General features: G+C 39.3%; 4 protein-coding genes across 7 annotated transcripts; 1 reads left to right on the top strand and 3 right to left on the bottom strand.

The window, feature by feature from the left end:
• Positions 1 to 3,501: 3,501 nt before the first annotated feature.
• On the bottom strand, positions 3,502 to 5,236 carry LOC127254557 (palmitoyl-monogalactosyldiacylglycerol delta-7 desaturase, chloroplastic-like). The gene is made up of 4 exons (XM_051279717.1): positions 4,566 to 5,236; positions 4,345 to 4,485; positions 4,122 to 4,262; positions 3,502 to 4,054 (listed from the first exon to the last, which is right to left on the bottom strand). Exons 1-4 carry the CDS (start codon positions 5,094 to 5,096, stop codon positions 3,743 to 3,745), a joined length of 1,125 nt encoding a protein of 374 aa, XP_051135674.1. The 5' UTR covers positions 5,097 to 5,236; the 3' UTR covers positions 3,502 to 3,742.
• Positions 5,237 to 5,391: 155 nt separating this feature from the next.
• On the top strand, positions 5,392 to 7,257 carry LOC127254556 (protein POST-ILLUMINATION CHLOROPHYLL FLUORESCENCE INCREASE, chloroplastic). Of its 2 annotated transcripts, XM_051279716.1 has the most exons (8): positions 5,394 to 5,569; positions 5,648 to 5,795; positions 5,894 to 5,978; positions 6,087 to 6,165; positions 6,437 to 6,550; positions 6,649 to 6,761; positions 6,837 to 6,947; positions 7,052 to 7,257. In XM_051279716.1, the coding sequence occupies exons 1-8, from the start codon at positions 5,500 to 5,502 to the stop codon at positions 7,166 to 7,168; spliced, it is 837 nt and encodes a 278-aa protein (XP_051135673.1). In that variant the 5' UTR covers positions 5,394 to 5,499; the 3' UTR covers positions 7,169 to 7,257. The 2 variants fall into 2 exon arrangements, with proteins under 2 accessions (XP_051135672.1, XP_051135673.1); XM_051279715.1 differs by having other exon boundaries at positions 5,392 to 5,569; positions 6,649 to 6,947.
• Positions 7,215 to 8,821, bottom strand: LOC127254555 (SNF1-related protein kinase regulatory subunit gamma-like PV42a). Its single transcript, XM_051279714.1, has 3 exons — positions 8,252 to 8,821; positions 7,745 to 8,168; positions 7,215 to 7,647 (listed from the first exon to the last, which is right to left on the bottom strand). Exons 1-3 carry the CDS (start codon positions 8,680 to 8,682, stop codon positions 7,315 to 7,317), a joined length of 1,188 nt encoding a protein of 395 aa, XP_051135671.1. The 5' UTR covers positions 8,683 to 8,821; the 3' UTR covers positions 7,215 to 7,314.
• A 47-nt stretch (positions 8,822 to 8,868) lies between these two features.
• LOC127254554 (topless-related protein 4) lies at positions 8,869 to 16,739 on the bottom strand. Of its 3 annotated transcripts, none has more exons than XM_051279712.1 (26): positions 16,475 to 16,739; positions 16,185 to 16,326; positions 15,900 to 16,079; positions 15,692 to 15,805; positions 15,099 to 15,257; positions 14,786 to 14,987; positions 14,567 to 14,690; positions 14,206 to 14,321; positions 13,830 to 13,995; positions 13,420 to 13,529; positions 13,281 to 13,350; positions 13,063 to 13,136; positions 12,857 to 12,952; positions 12,684 to 12,779; positions 12,435 to 12,562; positions 12,096 to 12,333; positions 11,861 to 12,001; positions 11,695 to 11,790; positions 10,763 to 10,906; positions 10,579 to 10,689; positions 10,317 to 10,496; positions 10,107 to 10,235; positions 9,945 to 10,040; positions 9,683 to 9,871; positions 9,438 to 9,607; positions 8,869 to 9,348 (listed from the first exon to the last, which is right to left on the bottom strand). In XM_051279712.1, exons 2-26 carry the CDS (start codon positions 16,262 to 16,264, stop codon positions 9,144 to 9,146), a joined length of 3,414 nt encoding a protein of 1,137 aa, XP_051135669.1. In that variant the 5' UTR covers positions 16,265 to 16,326; positions 16,475 to 16,739; the 3' UTR covers positions 8,869 to 9,143. The 3 variants fall into 3 exon arrangements, with proteins under 3 accessions (XP_051135669.1, XP_051135668.1, XP_051135670.1); XM_051279711.1 differs by having other exon boundaries at positions 16,185 to 16,265; XM_051279713.1 differs by having other exon boundaries at positions 14,206 to 14,255; positions 16,185 to 16,265.
• Positions 16,740 to 17,500: the final 761 nt, after the last annotated feature.

Raw genomic sequence — 17,500 nt, 5'->3', positions numbered from 1 at the left:
ATAATACACTTCCGATTTCGTTTCAGTCCTATAAAAGTAGTCAATGAAAATGGGGGAATATTGTAAAAAATATCTCACAAGTATAACCCATTATCATTTTTGTTTTGTATTTATCTTGCTGGCAAAATATATTGCAAAAGTCGCTATTTCTATCATTTGGCCGCGCGTGATTGCGCGTAAGGACGCGTGGTGTGAATTTCACGCGCTGACAAAGGACATAAATAGCGACTTTTGTAAACACGTGGGATATATTTTACAAGGGAGATAAATACAGGACAAAAGTGATAATAAGGTATAAGTGTGAGATATTTTTTTGCAATATTCTCGTGAAAATGTATATTTCATGCGGCATAATATTAGAAGAAGATGTTCTTTACTTGCTTGTTTTCGAGGATTTAATAATTTATTAGTGTTATTAGAATCACAAGATTTATTATTAGATATAAAATGATCAGTTTTGTTTTTGTTTTTATTTTTTAATTTCGAGAAAATTTAATGAAGAAGTAGATGAATGCATCATACCTATTATATATTTATATACTATTACATATATATATATATATATATATTACTTTGGTTTTGGTGAGAATGCGTAAATGAGACAGAAAAAAAGAAGGATTGATGATCCCATCCCATAATAAATATGTATCGTTTAATAGAAGTTAATAATGTAACCACTCATCTACAATAAAAGTCAACGTTTCAAACACATAAAATACTAGTCGCTCTGTTTTAATACAATAGTCTTTGTTTACCATTTTTATCCGTCCCAAAGCAATAGTCTTATTTCTATAAATAACCATATCACCATAAAATTGTCTCTACTTTTTTATTTTTATTACACAATTATCACTATTTTTTACACTAATATACTTACAAAGGCAAAAAAATCTTTTATCCATATTTTTTACCAACTATCAATATTCCTTAAATCTCATACCCAACCCAATTAAGAATATATTTATTGGAGGGAGGGAGTAGTATTTTTTATAATAATATTACAATTCTTTATTTATAAAATTTATTTAATTATTATAATCTTCTTCGCCGAGACATAAAATAATATCCATTTCTTTGGCTGAGATTTGATATTAAATTAAAATGAGGTATTGATTTAAGTTTATGTTTAATACTTTCCCGTCCAATCAGAAAGTACACATAAATTTTTACGTATTTAATATTAAAAATATTTTTGTATTTATATAATTTATTTCACAAATATTATTTGTATCATAAGAGACTAAAAAAAATATTTTTTACATTTTCTCTTTTCATACCGGACCAGGCCGGAATGGGGTTAAGAGGGGAGTTATTGTCTATCGTTGGCCTAGCCTGCTCCAATACCCTAACGAAAATTTCGCTATTAGCAGTTCGTCCTGTTGGTCCTCCAGGACCTAAATAACTCTTTATAGTATGTTTTGATATAATAATTAATATTCAAATATCAACACAAAAAAACAACCGTGTACTTTCTAAGTGGACGGAGAAAATAGTATTTTGATGTGATGTTTTATAACATAAAAAATACTTCATCCGTCCCAAAAGAGTTGTCTTATTTTTTCATTTTCGTCCGTCCCAAAACAATTATCTCGTTTCCTTATTTAGTAACCGTGGTCCTCACTTTATAACAAAATTATTTCTACTTTTCCAAACTATCCACCATTATTACTTTAACTTACTTTTTAAAATTCTTCAAAAAAACAATGGCATTTTAGTCTTTTACATTTTACTTTATACCCACTTTTAATTAAATAGTATTATTCTTTAATTCTCGTGCCAACACTCAATAAGACATACTTTTGAAATGGAGGGAGTATATTTTTGTTAAAGATTGTATAAAATAAATGACTGTGATTTAAAAATCAAATCACAACCAAACAGGAATTACGAGTGAATGCTTGAAACTTGATGAAGATAATTGAAAGACTGTTGTGTTGTGTTTTGTAGTTTTTAGATTTTATTTAAACTAATCGTGCTCTATGCTATACACAAGTATTGTTTATATAAATATATATATATATTTTTCTTTATATTGTATATCCTAATACATCATACATCATAGAGTTACGTTTGGCTTGAAATGCAGTTTGGCTAAGCAATATTTAAAATATTTAAACTAGTCCTTACCTATCTAAAAATAAAAATAAAAACAAAAACAGGTATTACTCAATGGTTAAGCTTAAAAGTCAGTAAAAGATAAAATGAAATACTAGCAAAGTAAAATATAGAGACGTATACACTTCAATAACAATTCTAAAATCATTAGGGTCCTTATCTCTGCAATAGTTTTAGACACAAATAAAATGAGGCATACTTGGTAGAAGAGATATAAGTAAATGAAACTAAACTTAATACTCAAAGAAGTCCTCCCTCCGTTCCAAACATCCTGCAATATATATATTTTTTTTAAGTATGTCTCAAACATCCTGCAATATTTTCAAAATAAAAAATAATTAATTATACTTAATCTCTACCCCACATTTTATCCCCTCACATCATCCAAATAAAATATATATTTTTCTCTCCATCACATCACCTAATTTCTAAATTATTCTACTTAATACTACCAACCTAAAAATTCGTGCAAAAAACAAATATTGCCCATTGTTTGAGAATAGCACTATGAAATCATACTCATCATTATTTAATTCACCTATATTACTACCTTGTTTTTAGAAATTATAAAATATCTAAAATCAAATGTATTTTAAAAATCAAGTAGCAAATAATCACAACGTTTACTTTTTTTTATTATTATTATTTTGTATTTGTATATAATGTGATACTTAAAGTTAAATATCAATGGAAATGGCTAACTTAAACAAATTCTCTAATAAACCATGCGAAATCACCATCCTTAATACAGCGGCGGCTACAGTGCTTAATATATTGTGTGCTATTGGACAATATATAATAAAAAATACAGTGCTTGAACAAAACATACATAATATAGTCTCAACAAAACACAATTTTACTACAGACAACATGCAATATTACTACAGATAATACATTGTATATGTTAATATAATAGAAATATAACACATAAAGTAACAATACATATTATAGTCTCGTACAACAACACAACAGTTGATTTTAGTATATTACATACTTGTTATTATTAAAACAGAAAATGTCAGTATTTATAGAATTAATGCATAGAGCACAATATTTATAGAATTAATGTATAGAGCACACTTATTATCATATCAACACTTGCATAGATATGACGTGTGTTAATATAAAAAATCTTGATAACAAATTGATAACAATTTCAAATATCACCGAATTTTCGCTTAACAGAAAATGTAAAGACCCATCCTTCACATATAGATATATTATATAAATCTCTCAAAGCCCAAGGACAAACCTAATCTAAGCCCAACCCATAGGATCCAAACCTAATTCAATTTTATCATTTATTATTTAATGGAATTATAAGTTAATAAAGCATGGTGAATTTATTTGTGTTCCCAACGTTGGACACAAAACTCTTTATTTTCCTTTATATTCTCTCCTCTTTCACATACAAACCCAACAAAATCAGCATAGCACCCTTAATATTTGATTAAATTATTATTTTTAATATCACAAAGTTGAATATTATATTTGACTTAATTTTACTATTTCTAAATATACACCCTCATAAATGCACCTGAATGACTTGGGTGCTTCGGGTCCGGGTGCATACATCATACATAATGTCTGTGTAAAACTGCCACTACACAATAAATTAAATAACTAATTAATTAATATCGATCATATTCAATCTTTTCTTGTGGGCGGCGGCGGGCAGCTTGACGTGGGTGGCGAATCCGGCGGCTTGGAGGAGGCGGACGGCGTACCAGGTCATGTCGAACTGCCACCACTCGAGGCCGTGGCGGGCCGAGTACTGGAACGCGTGGTGGTTGTTGTGCCACCCTTCTCCGAACGCCACCACCGCCACCCACCAGTTGTTCCGGGAGCTGTCGCCGGTGTTCCACACGCGCCGCCCCCACACGTGGCACGCTGAGTTCACCAGCCACGTTATGTGGTACACCCACACGATCCTCACCCCCTGCAATCAAATCCAACAAATTAATTTGCAATAAAATTGATGCTAAAGATTGTGATTTTGGACTGACCATTCCCCAGACGATGTAAGAAGCCCCTCCCATGGCGTAGAGCAGGCCTCCCAGCAACAATGGATGGACGCCATAGGTGCTTTTTATGAACCTGTAAAAACCTTGCTGTTCTAAATCCCCCACGTTGCTCGGCTTCTCATTCTACAACAACAATTCAGAATTAAAATTAGGACAAAGGGGATCACATCACAAATTCACAATTCTAGTATGATTTGGGGTGCACCCTTTGGATGATATATCTGGTATCGAAGAGCCAGCCCACGTGGCTGAACCAGAAGCCCTCCCTGGGACTGTGCGGATCCTTGTCCGAATCCGAAAACTGATGATGGTACCTGTGCGTGCTCACCCAATCGATCGGGCTGCCCTGCAAGATCCCAATCGTTTAATCAAGAATCAAATTGATGATCGATGATGAATGTGAATTGATGAAGATGATGAACAGACTTGGAGGGCTTGAGCGCCGCAGTAGGCGAAGGAGTACTCGAGCCATTTGGGGATTTTGAAGCTTCTGTGAGAGAGATTCCTGTGATAAGACAGGGTGATTCCTAGAAGCCCTGTAATGAAATATAATCCAACGGCTACCCAGAAGGCTCCCCAGGTGAATGTGAAAGGGGCCCATAAACAGAGAAGATGCATCCCGATTATCACTCCCACCGTCGCCTTTTCCGACAGGAATCTGCTCCTCCGCCGGAGATGGTCTGTCTTCTCCGGCAGATTATTTCTGGGCTTTCCGTCATCGTATTCACGATCGTCTGCTGCCATTGGGATTCTTGCAGGGGAAAAAACTCCTCCGACTCCTATTGGGAATGAAATCGAATTGTTGTTGAGTTTAAGGTTGTTGTTATGCTTGTGTTTGAAGGCTAAGGAAGAAATGGTGGTTGGAGAAGAAGAGCGACTGTGTCTGTGTGTGGGTGTGGGTGTGGGTGTGGGTGTGGGTGTTCTTGCCTTGCACGGCCATGGAATGGTTAGAGTCATTTTGTTCGTGTTCTTTGATGGATCATAACAGACAGACGTGCACTTTAGTTTGGCGCCGATTTAGATGCGGCCTACCCGTAGACGGAAATTACGAGGACACCGTGGCGGCGGGAGGGCGGCGGGGTAGATTAGGTATTGCACTCCGCCTCTCTCTAGGCCTCGCAATTTGATATTCTTAACATTTTTATAAATTTGGATCCGAATTTGAATCTTCAGGATCCGGATCGGATCGGGTCCGACCCGGATTTGATTGATAGATATTTTATTGAATTTGAATTCGTCGTGTTCTGAGATATTTTGGGAGATTGGAGAAAATGGTGTGGATGATTTTGTTCCTCTGCGATTAATATCTAATATCTTATCCCTTTTTAGTTGAATCTGAACTTGACCTCGAGCTCCAACAATGGCGGCTGCGACTGCTTCTCTCTTCGCTTCTTCCAAGCAGATAGCATCGATTTCTAATCGAATCGCGGGTAATTTAATTACTTAGGGTTTTTATTTTGATTCTTTTTCTTAATTAGGGTTCTTTTTACGGATTTGAATTTCTTCAGGGCCTTCATGTGATCATCAATGGCGGATTGCGGCGAACAGGCTTTCAGGGTCTCCTCTGCGGACCAATAATCCGTTCAGGAGAAGGGTAGCGAAGACGACGGAGATTAAGATAAGAGCCGTTGCAACTACCGTCGAGGAGATTAAGGAGTGAGTTCAGTGCTCGATTCTTTTTGCTTCCGCCATTTGTGATTGATTATTGTTGTTGTACTAGTATTATTCTTACTGGATTTTGTTGGAGGCCGCAGATGTGCGCTTCCAACGTGGGCCGAATTCGACTTGGGACGAGCCGCCGTCTACTGGAAGACGATGAACGGTCTTCTTCCGACAGCTGTATGTAGTAAAAATTGCTTCTATCATCAGATCACTGTTTCTAGCTGATATATATCTTATGAGAAATCTGGTTGAATTGAATTGAGAGTTTATGCAAAAACTTGACAGGGAGAGAGATTGAAGCTGTTCTACAATCCGGCCGCAACCAATCTCGCTCCGAATCTGGAATTCGGCATCGCCTTCAACGGTATTATTACATTACATGCCGTAGATATTTCATTGGGGCTGGGATACTATTAGCATGCTGAGTGAATATGTTTAATATTTAATACAATTATTGAAAATCAAAACAGATATTGATTTTGGACACATCAAGATGACACGATTCCGATAAGATCGATAACATAATAGTTGACATATACATGTTTCAAAAAAACACAATATATACTGTATATATATAGTAACTAATCACATTAATTAATTATATTAGTACAATAAGAATGGGTTTCTGTTTGCAGGAGGTTTCAACCAGCCGATCATGTGCGGCGGCGAGCCGCGAGCAATGCTTCGGAAGATCCGAGGGAAAGCCGATCCTCCAATCTACACCATCCAAATATGCATCCCCAAGCACGGTACGGTACACACATATCTTCCTGTCTTGTCTTGTCTTGATGATCAATGATCATCATTGTCCTCCATTGTTATCTGTCTGTTTTGCATTGCATTGCAGCGACGAGTTTGATCTTCTCCTTCACAAATGGAGTCGACTGGGACGGCCCCTACCAGCTCCAGTTTCAGGTCCCAAAAGCCTGGAAGAATCGGCCCCCTGAATTCTTCACCACGGTCAAATATGCATTCCCTCCTTTTCAGACAACCACAGACATTGCTCCCGTCCTGAATATTTTCTGTCCGTTTCAGGGCCTCGCCGAGGAGTTGAGCAAAGAAGGCGCCTGCGAACAAGCCATTTTCCCCGATACAAATGTCGTCGCCACCACTTGCGCTATGGTCGGAAACCTGTCCGTAGAAGGAGTAAGCTCCCACATATCTATCTTCTTCCCATGAAACAAAACAATCATCCATGTTCTAACATTCTTAACCTCAAACAAACAAACAAACGTTTCTTTGATGCTCAGGGGGATCGATGCAGTCTTGATCTCGTAGCCGGATGTACTGACCCAAGCTCGCCGCTCTTCAACCCCCTCGCCAACGTTGATGACGGCTCCTGCCCACTCTCTGATTCCGAGGATTAGCTTAGTTCGTAGGTAGAATTAAGTAAATATTGTATACTGTACAGACTACAAAACAAATTTCGATTGCAACAACGTTTACATTATTAGTAGTTCCTAAGATTGTTACAACATTGTCCGATCCCAACAAGCCCGGAGAACGGGCCATCTCAGGCTCCGGCTGTCTGAGAAATCATCCAAACCCGAATCGCCCGGATTATATCCGTCAGTGAAACCACGCCGTCAAGAAACCCGGACTCATCGACGACCCAAGCTCGATGAACATGGTTGTTGACAACTTTATCCACTACTTCCCCGAGGAGGGATTCCGGCCGGCACGTGACCAGTTCCTTTGTCAGGTTCCGACCTTCCTGCAATGGGATCTCACCAAGTTTGACAATGAAATCAAGAACCTTCATCTGTGGGCAAGACCGTAGTACGGAAATTGGACATCCTCGAAGATCTGTCGCCGAAAAAGTTCCCACAGGCTTCCTACCTTTTCCCTGCAACCCACATTACAACAATCCACAGATTTTATGAAAGAAACGGACAACAAATTAAACTACGTACATTTCGAAATTAACATAAACAAAATGCTACATTCATAAGCTCTCCTTGATCCTCCCCATCATCATCATCATCATCGTCATCATCGTCCTCCTCCTCCTCGTCGTCCTCCTCCTCCTCCTCCTCCTCCTCCTCCGGAGTAGATTCGACGACGGGAACAGCAGTAAGTGAAGCGCTGTTCATGCACCGGATGGCGTCGATCACTGATGTCTGATCAGTGATGCTGAAAATGATGTCGCTGACCGCTCCGAGTTCTCGGACCGGACGTCCGAGGATGCCTGTGAGCTCATTCTCGTGCGCCTTCAAGTAGGTGACGAGATCCATCTGCGTGAGCATTCTGTAGCTCGACGCCGATTCGACCAGTTCGACTCCGGCTATACTTTCGAGGAGATGACTGTCGACCGGAACTAAAGCTCGGTGTATTCCTTTGCTGAAAGCTTCCATACAATCTAGGATGCTGCCGCCGACAATACAGTCGTTTAATGATGGGATGGAATGAATTGTAATATTTTGGGGGTAGGGAAATTCATTAGGTTTTACCCTGTGTTGGAGTTGAGTGTCCACAAGCTGAGGCTCTCCAGGCACCGTCCGATGATCGAAGATACGGGGACCTGCATCCGACGGTCCAGATCATCTCCGGACGAATCGCCGGCGATGTGCGCAACCACGTCCAGCATTGTCACCATCCCTATGTAGTGCTTCCGCGCTGCTCCCGTCTGCTTGTCCGATTCCAAAATCATCGACCCTCCCGCGCCGATCCAGTGCCCCGGCGGCGCCGCCACCGGAACAGCCACGACGCGGTTTGCCTGGAGAGCGTTCATTGTGTCGGCGAGCGACGCCGTGTACGGCACCTCCACCAGTCGCCGCTTGTCGGCGATTAACTCCTTCACTTTCCTCTCCCATAAATGCTGCTCCGCCTGAGAGGCGGCGCGGAACTCGCTGGCCTTGCCTTCTATTCTGGCAGCGTGCATGATCGATCTAAAAAACTCCGAGAGGACTATAGCGTCCGCCGCACATAAATAAATAGTTTCAACATGCGCCAAAACGGCGTCATTTAAGTGTTGGAATTCCGCGTCCACGTGTCAGCCGAGGAGGACGCATGCAGCATTGCATCACCACCACGTGGCAAGACATTAAATAGGATAATTCCTGCTGTCTGAAATCAAAGCCCAACGCTACATGCATATCACTTTCAGTATACATCACAAGCACAGTCCAATCAGTAGTGTCCCACAGCACAACCTATGAACAAAACAGCATTCCCAACTTTCTTACATCACATGATCGTGTGTTAGCCCGCAGAGACGCTTATTCCAATTCCCGACACAAACTATGCATATATATATTAGACACCATTTGTCACAAAGTATTCTAGTCTTAACAAGGAGTGATATACTAAGACACCATATCACCACTTCATAGTTTGTCTTGGCTACCTCGACGACTGATCCAGGCCACCGGAGGCCGCCGCCGTGCTCGGCCCGGCGGCACCACCATTTTCGTTCGGAGGTGCCGTACCCCACTTCCCCTCAGTTTCCAGGGGCTCCAGCACGTGCACTGCACCATCCGTGAGACCTAACGCGAATTGACAGGGTTCAGTCGGATGCGCCGTCACGACAAGTGGATAAACTCTCGAGCTGATCAGATCAATTCGAACAATGCAGAATTAGACGACGTTATATATACAGCGTAGCATCAATATTCTGTAAGAAACGGCAATGTGTACCTCGGTGTAGATGGCAAATACGCAGAGGGGCTGATTCGGCACCGTAGCTTCAGCCCTGCACTGGCGAAGACATTGATGCTGCCGTCATCAAAGCTCGCGTATATTGACTGGCTGTCGCAGGAGTACGTTGCGTTGGTTATCGCAGCGGCAGATGATTCGCGAGAAACCCACTGCCATCGACAAACTCTAGTTAGAAATTGTATTTCAGTTGTGCTAGTCAGAGCCGGAAGGTTCTGGAACAGTACCTGACTGATGAGTTCCAGTTTGGAAGCTTCATATACGGCGATTTGCGTCTCGTGGACAGCCAATACATGCGTTCGATCCTGGTGAAATTGCACGTGCATCTGCGCTATGGGATTTGACGTACGCCCTGCGGGAATCTGCAGAAACTTGCTCGCCTTTTTCTCCCATCCATCTAAACTCCAGACACATATCTGGACCACAAAAGTTGTAAGAAAACTAGAGTGTAGGTGTAATGTAATTACAAATGGGAAGGCAGTCGCTAACCTGCGCATCGGCTCCCGATGAAACGAGAACATCTAGAAGACTGGAAAAGGCGAGGCCAGTTACCCTCTTCTGATGACCTTTGAGCTTGCTTTTCACCTGCCCAAAAGGCAACAAATCGAATCAGAAATTTGCATAATCCAGTGGTAATAAAGGAAGTAGTACCTCGTCGACGCGAACGTTGTATATTTGTATGGACGAGTCCTCCATGCCAATAGCAATGACGTTGTTGTCCTGAGGATGGAAGGCAAGATAGGTTGCAGCCGGTGGAGGCGGCATAAAGGTTGTCATTGTCTGAAAAGATGGAAGTGCACAAATCAGTCAGCATTAAAATCCTACACAACATTTGTAGGCGAACCATGACAATTCCGTAACCTTAAATGTCATCATATTAAACAGGGAGATTTTCCCTCCTGATGCTGACATAACATAGGAGTCATTCTTGGAAAGTGCAAAGCACGGCACGGCTTCCTCGAGGTTTGTCTCGCTTATATCATTGGTCATCAAGATTCCACTAGAAGGTTGCCAGAGTTGAGGCGGCACTGCAGCCGTCGCCTACAAAGGAAAAATACGAAAACAATATAATCCAGCGGGCACAAGGGGAGCGAAAGATAATAAGATTCCGAAAAAGTAGCACCTTTCCGGTAGAGTTTCGTTCATTCCGTTGCCATTTCCAAAGCTTGTGGACGGCGTTATATGCTAACGCCAAAATGGCATTGCCAGAATTTGTGTAAATCAACCGAATAATCTGAAATGAAAAGATGCCCTCTAAGCACACAGCAATTTAATGGAATATAAAAAGATCGTTAATGTATATATACCCTCACGGCCAACAAAGCATCAGGAAGACGCAAGGACCGAAGCTGAGACTGTTCAGTTATTTCAGTCAGCTTCCAAATCTTTGATTTCTCCAGATCATCAGATATTCTGGGTTTTGTGTCAGCCAAATTCCTGCCTTCCCCGTTCTGCCAACAGGTAAAAGGTGGTTAATCTGTCTTTTAATTAGCTGGCAAAAATTGACATGACACGACAATCCAATACGAAATAATTGAATTTTGATCAAATATTTCAACTCGATTAGATATACGGATTGGTACTAACCCTATACGGTAATGACAGGTAATAAACGGGTCGGGTTAAGGTTGAGGCTCTCAACTCAAATCCGACACAACATCACGATTATAATATATTTATTATATATGTAAGATAATTATAATTTAGTAATTAGTCCACATAATTCATTATGCACATTATACTAGAACCAACAAAAACTAACATAACACGACAATCCAATACGAAATAATTGAATTTTGATCAAATATTTCAACTCGATTAGATATACGGGTTGGTACTAACCCTATACGGTAATGACAGGTAATAAACGGGTCGGGTTAAGGTTGAGGCTCTCAACTCAAATCCGACACAACATCACGATTATAATATATTTATTATATATGTAAGATAATTATAATTTAGTAATTAGTCCACATAATTCATTATGCAGCATTATACTAGAACCAACCAAAACTAACATAGCACGACAATATGACAAGATAATTGAATTTGAATTAAGAATTTCGATTTAATTATGTACACGGGTCACCACGGATCGACACGATGATAAAAAGGTTGGGTTAGAGTTGAGTTATTTAACCCGTTTAAAATATTCAATCCGACACGAATCGACTCACTGTCAGCTCTACTTTTAATAATTAATATTTCTGCAAAGAAATCAGAAAAAGCCAATGCTCACCAATGTTATAACATTCTTCATTGGTAAACTTCGATCGGGGCCGACACCAGGCCCCACTGCTGAACTAGAAGCTGCCGATGCACCTATTGTATGTGCCTGTAGAGCAAACAGTTGAATTAAAACCAACTAGTTTCAGATTCATCAAAATGGGGAATGTCAAAGTTACCTTTGCAGTCGAGCCAGCACGGTTTTCCATGGAGCGCATTAATCGAATACCATCAGCATTTGCGAGTATTTTAACACCATTGTCACTTGTCGACACGGCCAATAGCCTCCCTCCTTTATTAAATCGAATGCAAGGAGAAGCCTACTGGACAATAAAGGTAGCTACCGTGGTTACTAGTTCCTCTTCGAAACGGTTACAGGAAATGCACAAGGCACAACAAAATTTTAACTCTTACCGGCAAGCCACCATCAGCATCAATGCTACTCAAAAGGTTTACATTGTCCATGTCCCAAAATTTAATTTTGAACTCATCACCAGCAGCCAAGAACCTGTTCATCACTGTATCAAATTGCACCACTCCACCGACAGAACGTTTGCCCAGACCAAGATATGTCCTCTTGATAGCTCCTTCACTCTCATTCCATTCCACAATGAATGATTCCCCATCTTTGCTCGTACCACAGGAGAATAGCCTACCGTTTGTTATAAATAATGAAGTGTTAGGAAAATATGATCAAGAATGCAAAGTAAAAATAAATAAATAAACATAAATAAATAAGAAGGGTTTATGCACCTAGTCCCATCATCACTGTAGGCCATGGTGGTACAAGAGTGACCCGGAGCATCATAATCCAGTCTTGAACCCATATTGTCGTATAACCAAGCCTTTATCTTTCCATCAACAGAAGTTGAAAAGATGAACTGAAATAGAAAATACCACAATATTATAAACAGACCAGAAAAAAAATGCCGAGGGGAAAAACAGAACATGTAAATGAGAAAAGGAGTGTGCAAAGGTACATATTCGCATTAGAAAAATTACCTGAATGTTTTCTTTGTGGTGTGGGCATATGGAATAAACAGGCGCCTCATGACCATCAAAAGTATACTGCTTAGCACCAGAGATAACATCCCACACCTATACAAAAACCAATCAGCCCTTTGGAAAAAGTTAAACTCAAATGTCAAATAATTTACTATAGTATATATACAGACCTTGATTGTCTTATCATCCCCGCAGGTTATGATGCACATATGCTTGTTCAGGAAAGAAAAGGCAAGATCGTTGACACTACCGGTGTGGGCATCAATCTGAAAAATTAACCAAACAAATATAAATTTGGTCTTCATATTTATACTTCTTGAGTGTTGGAAACAGAGATCAGATTATGAAAATATACTCCCAAAATGCCAACACAAACCTCAAGGCGATTCCTTATATCATCACCGCTGTAATGAATGTACAGGTGAACTATATGCTTTGAATATGCAACACCTGGACCAAATTTTCAAGAACCAAAGCGTAAGCGACAACAACAAATTCTATGCAGCTATAAGTTATAAACTATTGATTAGAGAATCATATATATTGCAAGTAGAATGATACATATAAAAAAAACAGAATCCTTTAACTTCATACCAGCAAGGTTTCCATCAGGACTCCACACGACACGGTTGACAGATGCAGTAAAGTCATTAGCCAAAGATGCCTTGGAAAAAGGCCCACATATTAGCCTTCACTTGCAGATAAGAAAACAAATTTGACAGAACCGCCATACCTGAAGTGTCATTGAGCAAGTCCCAACGTCCCACACTTTGAATTCCCTAGATGCAAGCTTCTCCCCAGTACTCACTTCCCAGAGAGAAATCTCACCGGTACTAGTTCCAACTAAAAATAAAGGAGCAAAGGACAATTAAATTTTGTGATATTCTAAGGATTTGGGACACACAACCACCTCTATACTCCAAACCATTTAATGAAAAGGAATTCCTATCGAATGATCCGGGGTGTAATCCATGCATGAATTATACAATATCCAATAAATTGCATGAGAACTATCATGTCATGAAGTTCAAACCCTAAAGACCAAATGAAAGAAGTGAAGCTAATACAGCAGAGATTTCTTGTAATCCTATTCATTTGCTGCATAAATGTAGAGGATTGTGTCCAACAATAGCATGAGCTAACCTAGAAGTATAGTCGGGTCTGCCGGACTGAAATCCATGCTCTTCACAACAGAACCCTGACTCAAATTTGCTACAACAGTCTTGGGTAGGTCATCAGCAGAATACGTATAGGCATGGCTCTGACCAGGATACACAACAGGCAATACATTGACAGGAAGATTTGTGGCCTGAAATTTTTCATGGAAGGTATTATAGAAGTATCACAAAAAACAGAAGAAAACTACAACAAAGAGTGAACAGAAATCTCTGAGAAGTACTTGAATAATTGCAAGCCATTTCATGACCAGATAATTTTAAAGTAACTATTGGAACTCAACAATTATTTTCATGTTAGATATATAAAATTCCAATCCAATATCTCAAACAGGGAGCAGTACCTCCTCGGGGAATCCAAAAGGTCTTGATCTCTTCAGCACATGTTCGGAATCTGCAGTTTGATAGTCCATTGCTGCATTGTTAGAAGGAGGAGTCCTAGGACGCTTTATCATAGACACTACCATGACATTTCGACACAAGACAAACAGTTGATTAGGTACAATAAATCTGGTCAGCAAGAGAAGGGGGATTTTACAAGAAAACACACTACAATTACATTTCGATCCAAGGTTATGATTCCACAATTCCATGCTAGAAAAAAAACCTTGGCTACAACAAAATAAAAAGGGAAAGTAATGCCAAAAAAGTGGTCAAAAATCAAAATCTTTAGAAGTAATCACAATTGAGAATAAATATAATTACCAGGATTAGTGGGGGGAGTTAATCCCATAGGTCCGACAGAAACAGCTTGATGTGGCACAGCAGATGGACTGGCCATCCATCCTGCAAGTGATGCGGTCAATGGAGCTGGAGCATGCTGGAATGGCTGTTAAGAAAACAACAATGGCAACATATTCAATAAAATTTATCTTCTCATCAGAATAACAGGGACAGGCAACAAAAGTCTCCACTATAGCTTACCGTAGGACCTCCTCCCATTGGTGGAAACCCACCAACTTTAGGACCCATTGGACCCATCGGAGCCATTGGACCCATTAATGGATTAGCAACTGGGGATGGAGCCCGAGCACCATTTGGCTGCCCACAAGCATGGTCCACAAAGAGAGTCTTTATATCAGGGTTGGGTTTTGGATTCTTACAAAGTTGGTGCTGCCAGTTTAAGCTGAAAGCCGATGACAAGCATAAATATTCTGATTATTATCTCATTAAATAGCCAAAAATAATACATATGCACATATGTCACTCCATTTACAGAATCTTTTCCACTGCTAACCTCTGGTTGATTAGTGTTCTCAATCTTGAGTTCTTTAAAGTAGGAAACTGAAGCTTCTCGCGAAACAGAGGATTAGCTTCAATTAATTTCTTTAGCTCAACAAGCATTATAGCTCTAGCTGACTTGGTATCTCCATATTTCGAAAGCTGGTCGTTTTCCCTGGCATGAAATATTAAAATTAATACAATGATGTGACTAAAGAAACTGCCAGGATTTATTACATCCAGAAGCCAAAATCCACATGTAAAAAGTGCACTATAGACACTCTACGGTACAGTTACTAGCATTCAATTCAAACCCATTCGCCATTATACAAAACCTTAATAGAACACTTAAGATTATTAATTCCTACAATGCAGTATACATTTGCGTCAGCAAACATAGCAATTGTAAGCAATAACAATCAAACCCTGCCATCATTTTAACTGCAACAATTTCCTTCAAGTAACATATTGTAAGCATTTTTTAAAATTCAAAACCTTAAACAACAACAGAGAAAAATGAGCAATAATCCATAATCTCAAATATGTGTAATTCTTCCACACAATTGTAACCACATTTATCATTCCAACATCAACTCCATTCATTTATACCTAAAGTTCTGCAAGGTGAGGAGCATCGTAATTTCCTTGAAGAGATCTTCATTGAACGTTGAAAATACTTTCAAATCTTTCGTAAGAATCTCCACAGCCCTAGCATGATCCCGCCTGTAAAAGAATTAAAAAGATATTTTTTAACAACAAAAGCATTATTCTTATCCCCAATTTTCTCATCCAGGAAAAAACAAATCTCAGCGCTCACTTGTCAAGGGCTTCGAGATACTTCTGCTTTCGGAGCTCGAAGAATATTTTCATGGAGTATCTGTTGTCATCAACCTTCGTGAAACCAGATAAATACTTTTCTACCTCCTCCCATTCCCCATTTGTCACCATATCTTCAAAATATCTCATGTTGAAGAAATACCCAGACTCTTTCTCCAGTCTTCAATCATTTTAAAAAACACACGCAATAAATAAATACCCTCCATTAACCACTCGAATCAATTACATACACAAAAACAAAGAAAAAAATGAAGACCAGACTCACCTGTGCACAGTATCCTTGAACTTCTCTTCGTCTAGAAACTGAAGAATCAAAAATACAAGTTCTCTACTTAAAGACGACATCCTGTAAAACAATCACAAAATCCGGAATTCAGCAGATCGGCAAACACTCCGGATTCCCACACCTTCAAATTTCAACAAAATCACATCACAATTACTGATTTCCCCCATCGCAAAACCCTCGTAGAAGCTTAAACCTAGAGCAGTAACGACCAGAAAGTGCAAGATTGAAAACCAAGCAGTGAGGGCAACTTGACACAAGCAAACTTTTACCTCGGAATTCGGCAAGTGAGTCAAAACGAAAGCAAAGATCAAGAGTTTTTCTAGGGTTTCCCGTCAACCTATTTTTCGCCCTTTCAGCAGAGGCAAGTTTTCCACACCGTCAGATGCACTTCTTCTTCGCACACATATCCTTCTTCCACAATCGCTCCAATCCTCATGGATTCTCTTCCGCTCCGTCTCCTTCTCAAAGGCCAACGCAGAAATCGTTGCGCGCGAGAGCTTCGAGCGGACGGAAAGTCGAAAGACAACAACGCCGACCTTCGTGTGGGGATGCAAAGGCAGAGGAAACACGAGATGAAAGGAGGGTTTTCGCGCCGGGTATTTACTGAGCGCTCCTTGGACTTCTACGCCGGATGAATCTACACCGTTGGATGACATAGATTGTAATCTACAGTAGTGTTCTGAAGTTGGAATCCCAGTTGCTGCTGTGTTAGTTGTAAGAAAAAGGACAGAAGTTGTAATTAACGATACTTGGCGGCTCCTGATTAATCTGAACCGTCAATTTTGTAGGTCCAATACGATTTCCCCGTAATGAACGGGTTGGATCATGTCCGGATTTCAGGTCCCTGCACTGGGACGGTCCGCATGTTTAATAAGTACTTTGTGATAAGGGCCCACCTATGTAAGAAATCAAAATAAAAATTGATGTCCCCATCTTTCAACGTCGTCGCTGACATGGTGGTATTTTAGTTCTTAATTTTATAGTATCTCTATCTCATTTTATTTATTTGTCTAATATATTTATTTTTATCTGTTTTATGTTATTTTAAAAAAATAAAATAGTTATATTTTCTATTATATTTTAAATTTTATAATTAATAATTTTTAATTAAATAATTAATTATTTTAATTTTAATATATAATATTTATATATGAATAATATTTTTATTAATATACTTTTTAATTATTCGTTAATTATATTTTACACAAATTTTGTGTGAGCAAAAATTATTTTTAGTCACATTCAATATTATAATTATCAATTTTGATTTCATTAAAAAAATTTTATCAATTTTT

Source organism: Andrographis paniculata, unplaced genomic scaffold, assembly GCF_009805555.1.
Source record: "Andrographis paniculata isolate CXL003 unplaced genomic scaffold, ASM980555v1 Contig52END, whole genome shotgun sequence".
Classification (NCBI taxonomy): Eukaryota; Viridiplantae; Streptophyta; class Magnoliopsida; order Lamiales; family Acanthaceae; genus Andrographis; species Andrographis paniculata.
Note: the sequence above shows the minus strand (reverse complement) of the source record. Positions and strands in the feature narration are given on the sequence as shown.

Bases quoted from the DNA above. Each gene is read 5' to 3' on its own strand.
- LOC127254557 (XM_051279717.1), bottom strand. From the start codon at position 5,096: ATGACTCTAACCATTCCATGGCCGTGCAAGGCAAGAACACCCACACCC. The intron at 4,486-4,565 runs GTCTGTTCATCA...GGGATCTTGCAG, and splicing joins GCGGCGCTCAAGCCCTCCAA to GGCAGCCCGATCGATTGGGT. The intron at 4,263-4,344 runs GTGCACCCCAAA...TTGTTGTTGTAG, and splicing joins CCAGATATATCATCCAAAGG to AATGAGAAGCCGAGCAACGT.
- LOC127254556 (XM_051279715.1), top strand. From the start codon at position 5,500: ATGGCGGCTGCGACTGCTTCTCTCTTCGCTTCTTCCAAGCAGATAGCA. The intron at 5,570-5,647 runs GTAATTTAATTA...GAATTTCTTCAG, and splicing joins GATTTCTAATCGAATCGCGG to GGCCTTCATGTGATCATCAA. The intron at 5,979-6,086 runs GTATGTAGTAAA...AAAACTTGACAG, and splicing joins ACGGTCTTCTTCCGACAGCT to GGAGAGAGATTGAAGCTGTT.
- LOC127254555 (XM_051279714.1), bottom strand. From the start codon at position 8,682: ATGCACGCTGCCAGAATAGAAGGCAAGGCCAGCGAGTTCCGCGCCGCC. The intron at 8,169-8,251 runs GTAAAACCTAAT...TGTCGGCGGCAG, and splicing joins ACACTCAACTCCAACACAGG to CATCCTAGATTGTATGGAAG. The intron at 7,648-7,744 runs GTAGCATTTTGT...TGTGGGTTGCAG, and splicing joins ATCAAGGAGAGCTTATGAAT to GGAAAAGGTAGGAAGCCTGT.
- LOC127254554 (XM_051279712.1), bottom strand. From the start codon at position 16,264: ATGTCGTCTTTAAGTAGAGAACTTGTATTTTTGATTCTTCAGTTTCTA. The intron at 10,907-11,694 runs GTGAGCATTGGC...ACCTGTTGGCAG, and splicing joins TGAAGAATGTTATAACATTG to AACGGGGAAGGCAGGAATTT. The intron at 10,041-10,106 runs GTACTACTTCCT...CCTTTTGGGCAG, and splicing joins ACAACGTTCGCGTCGACGAG to GTGAAAAGCAAGCTCAAAGG.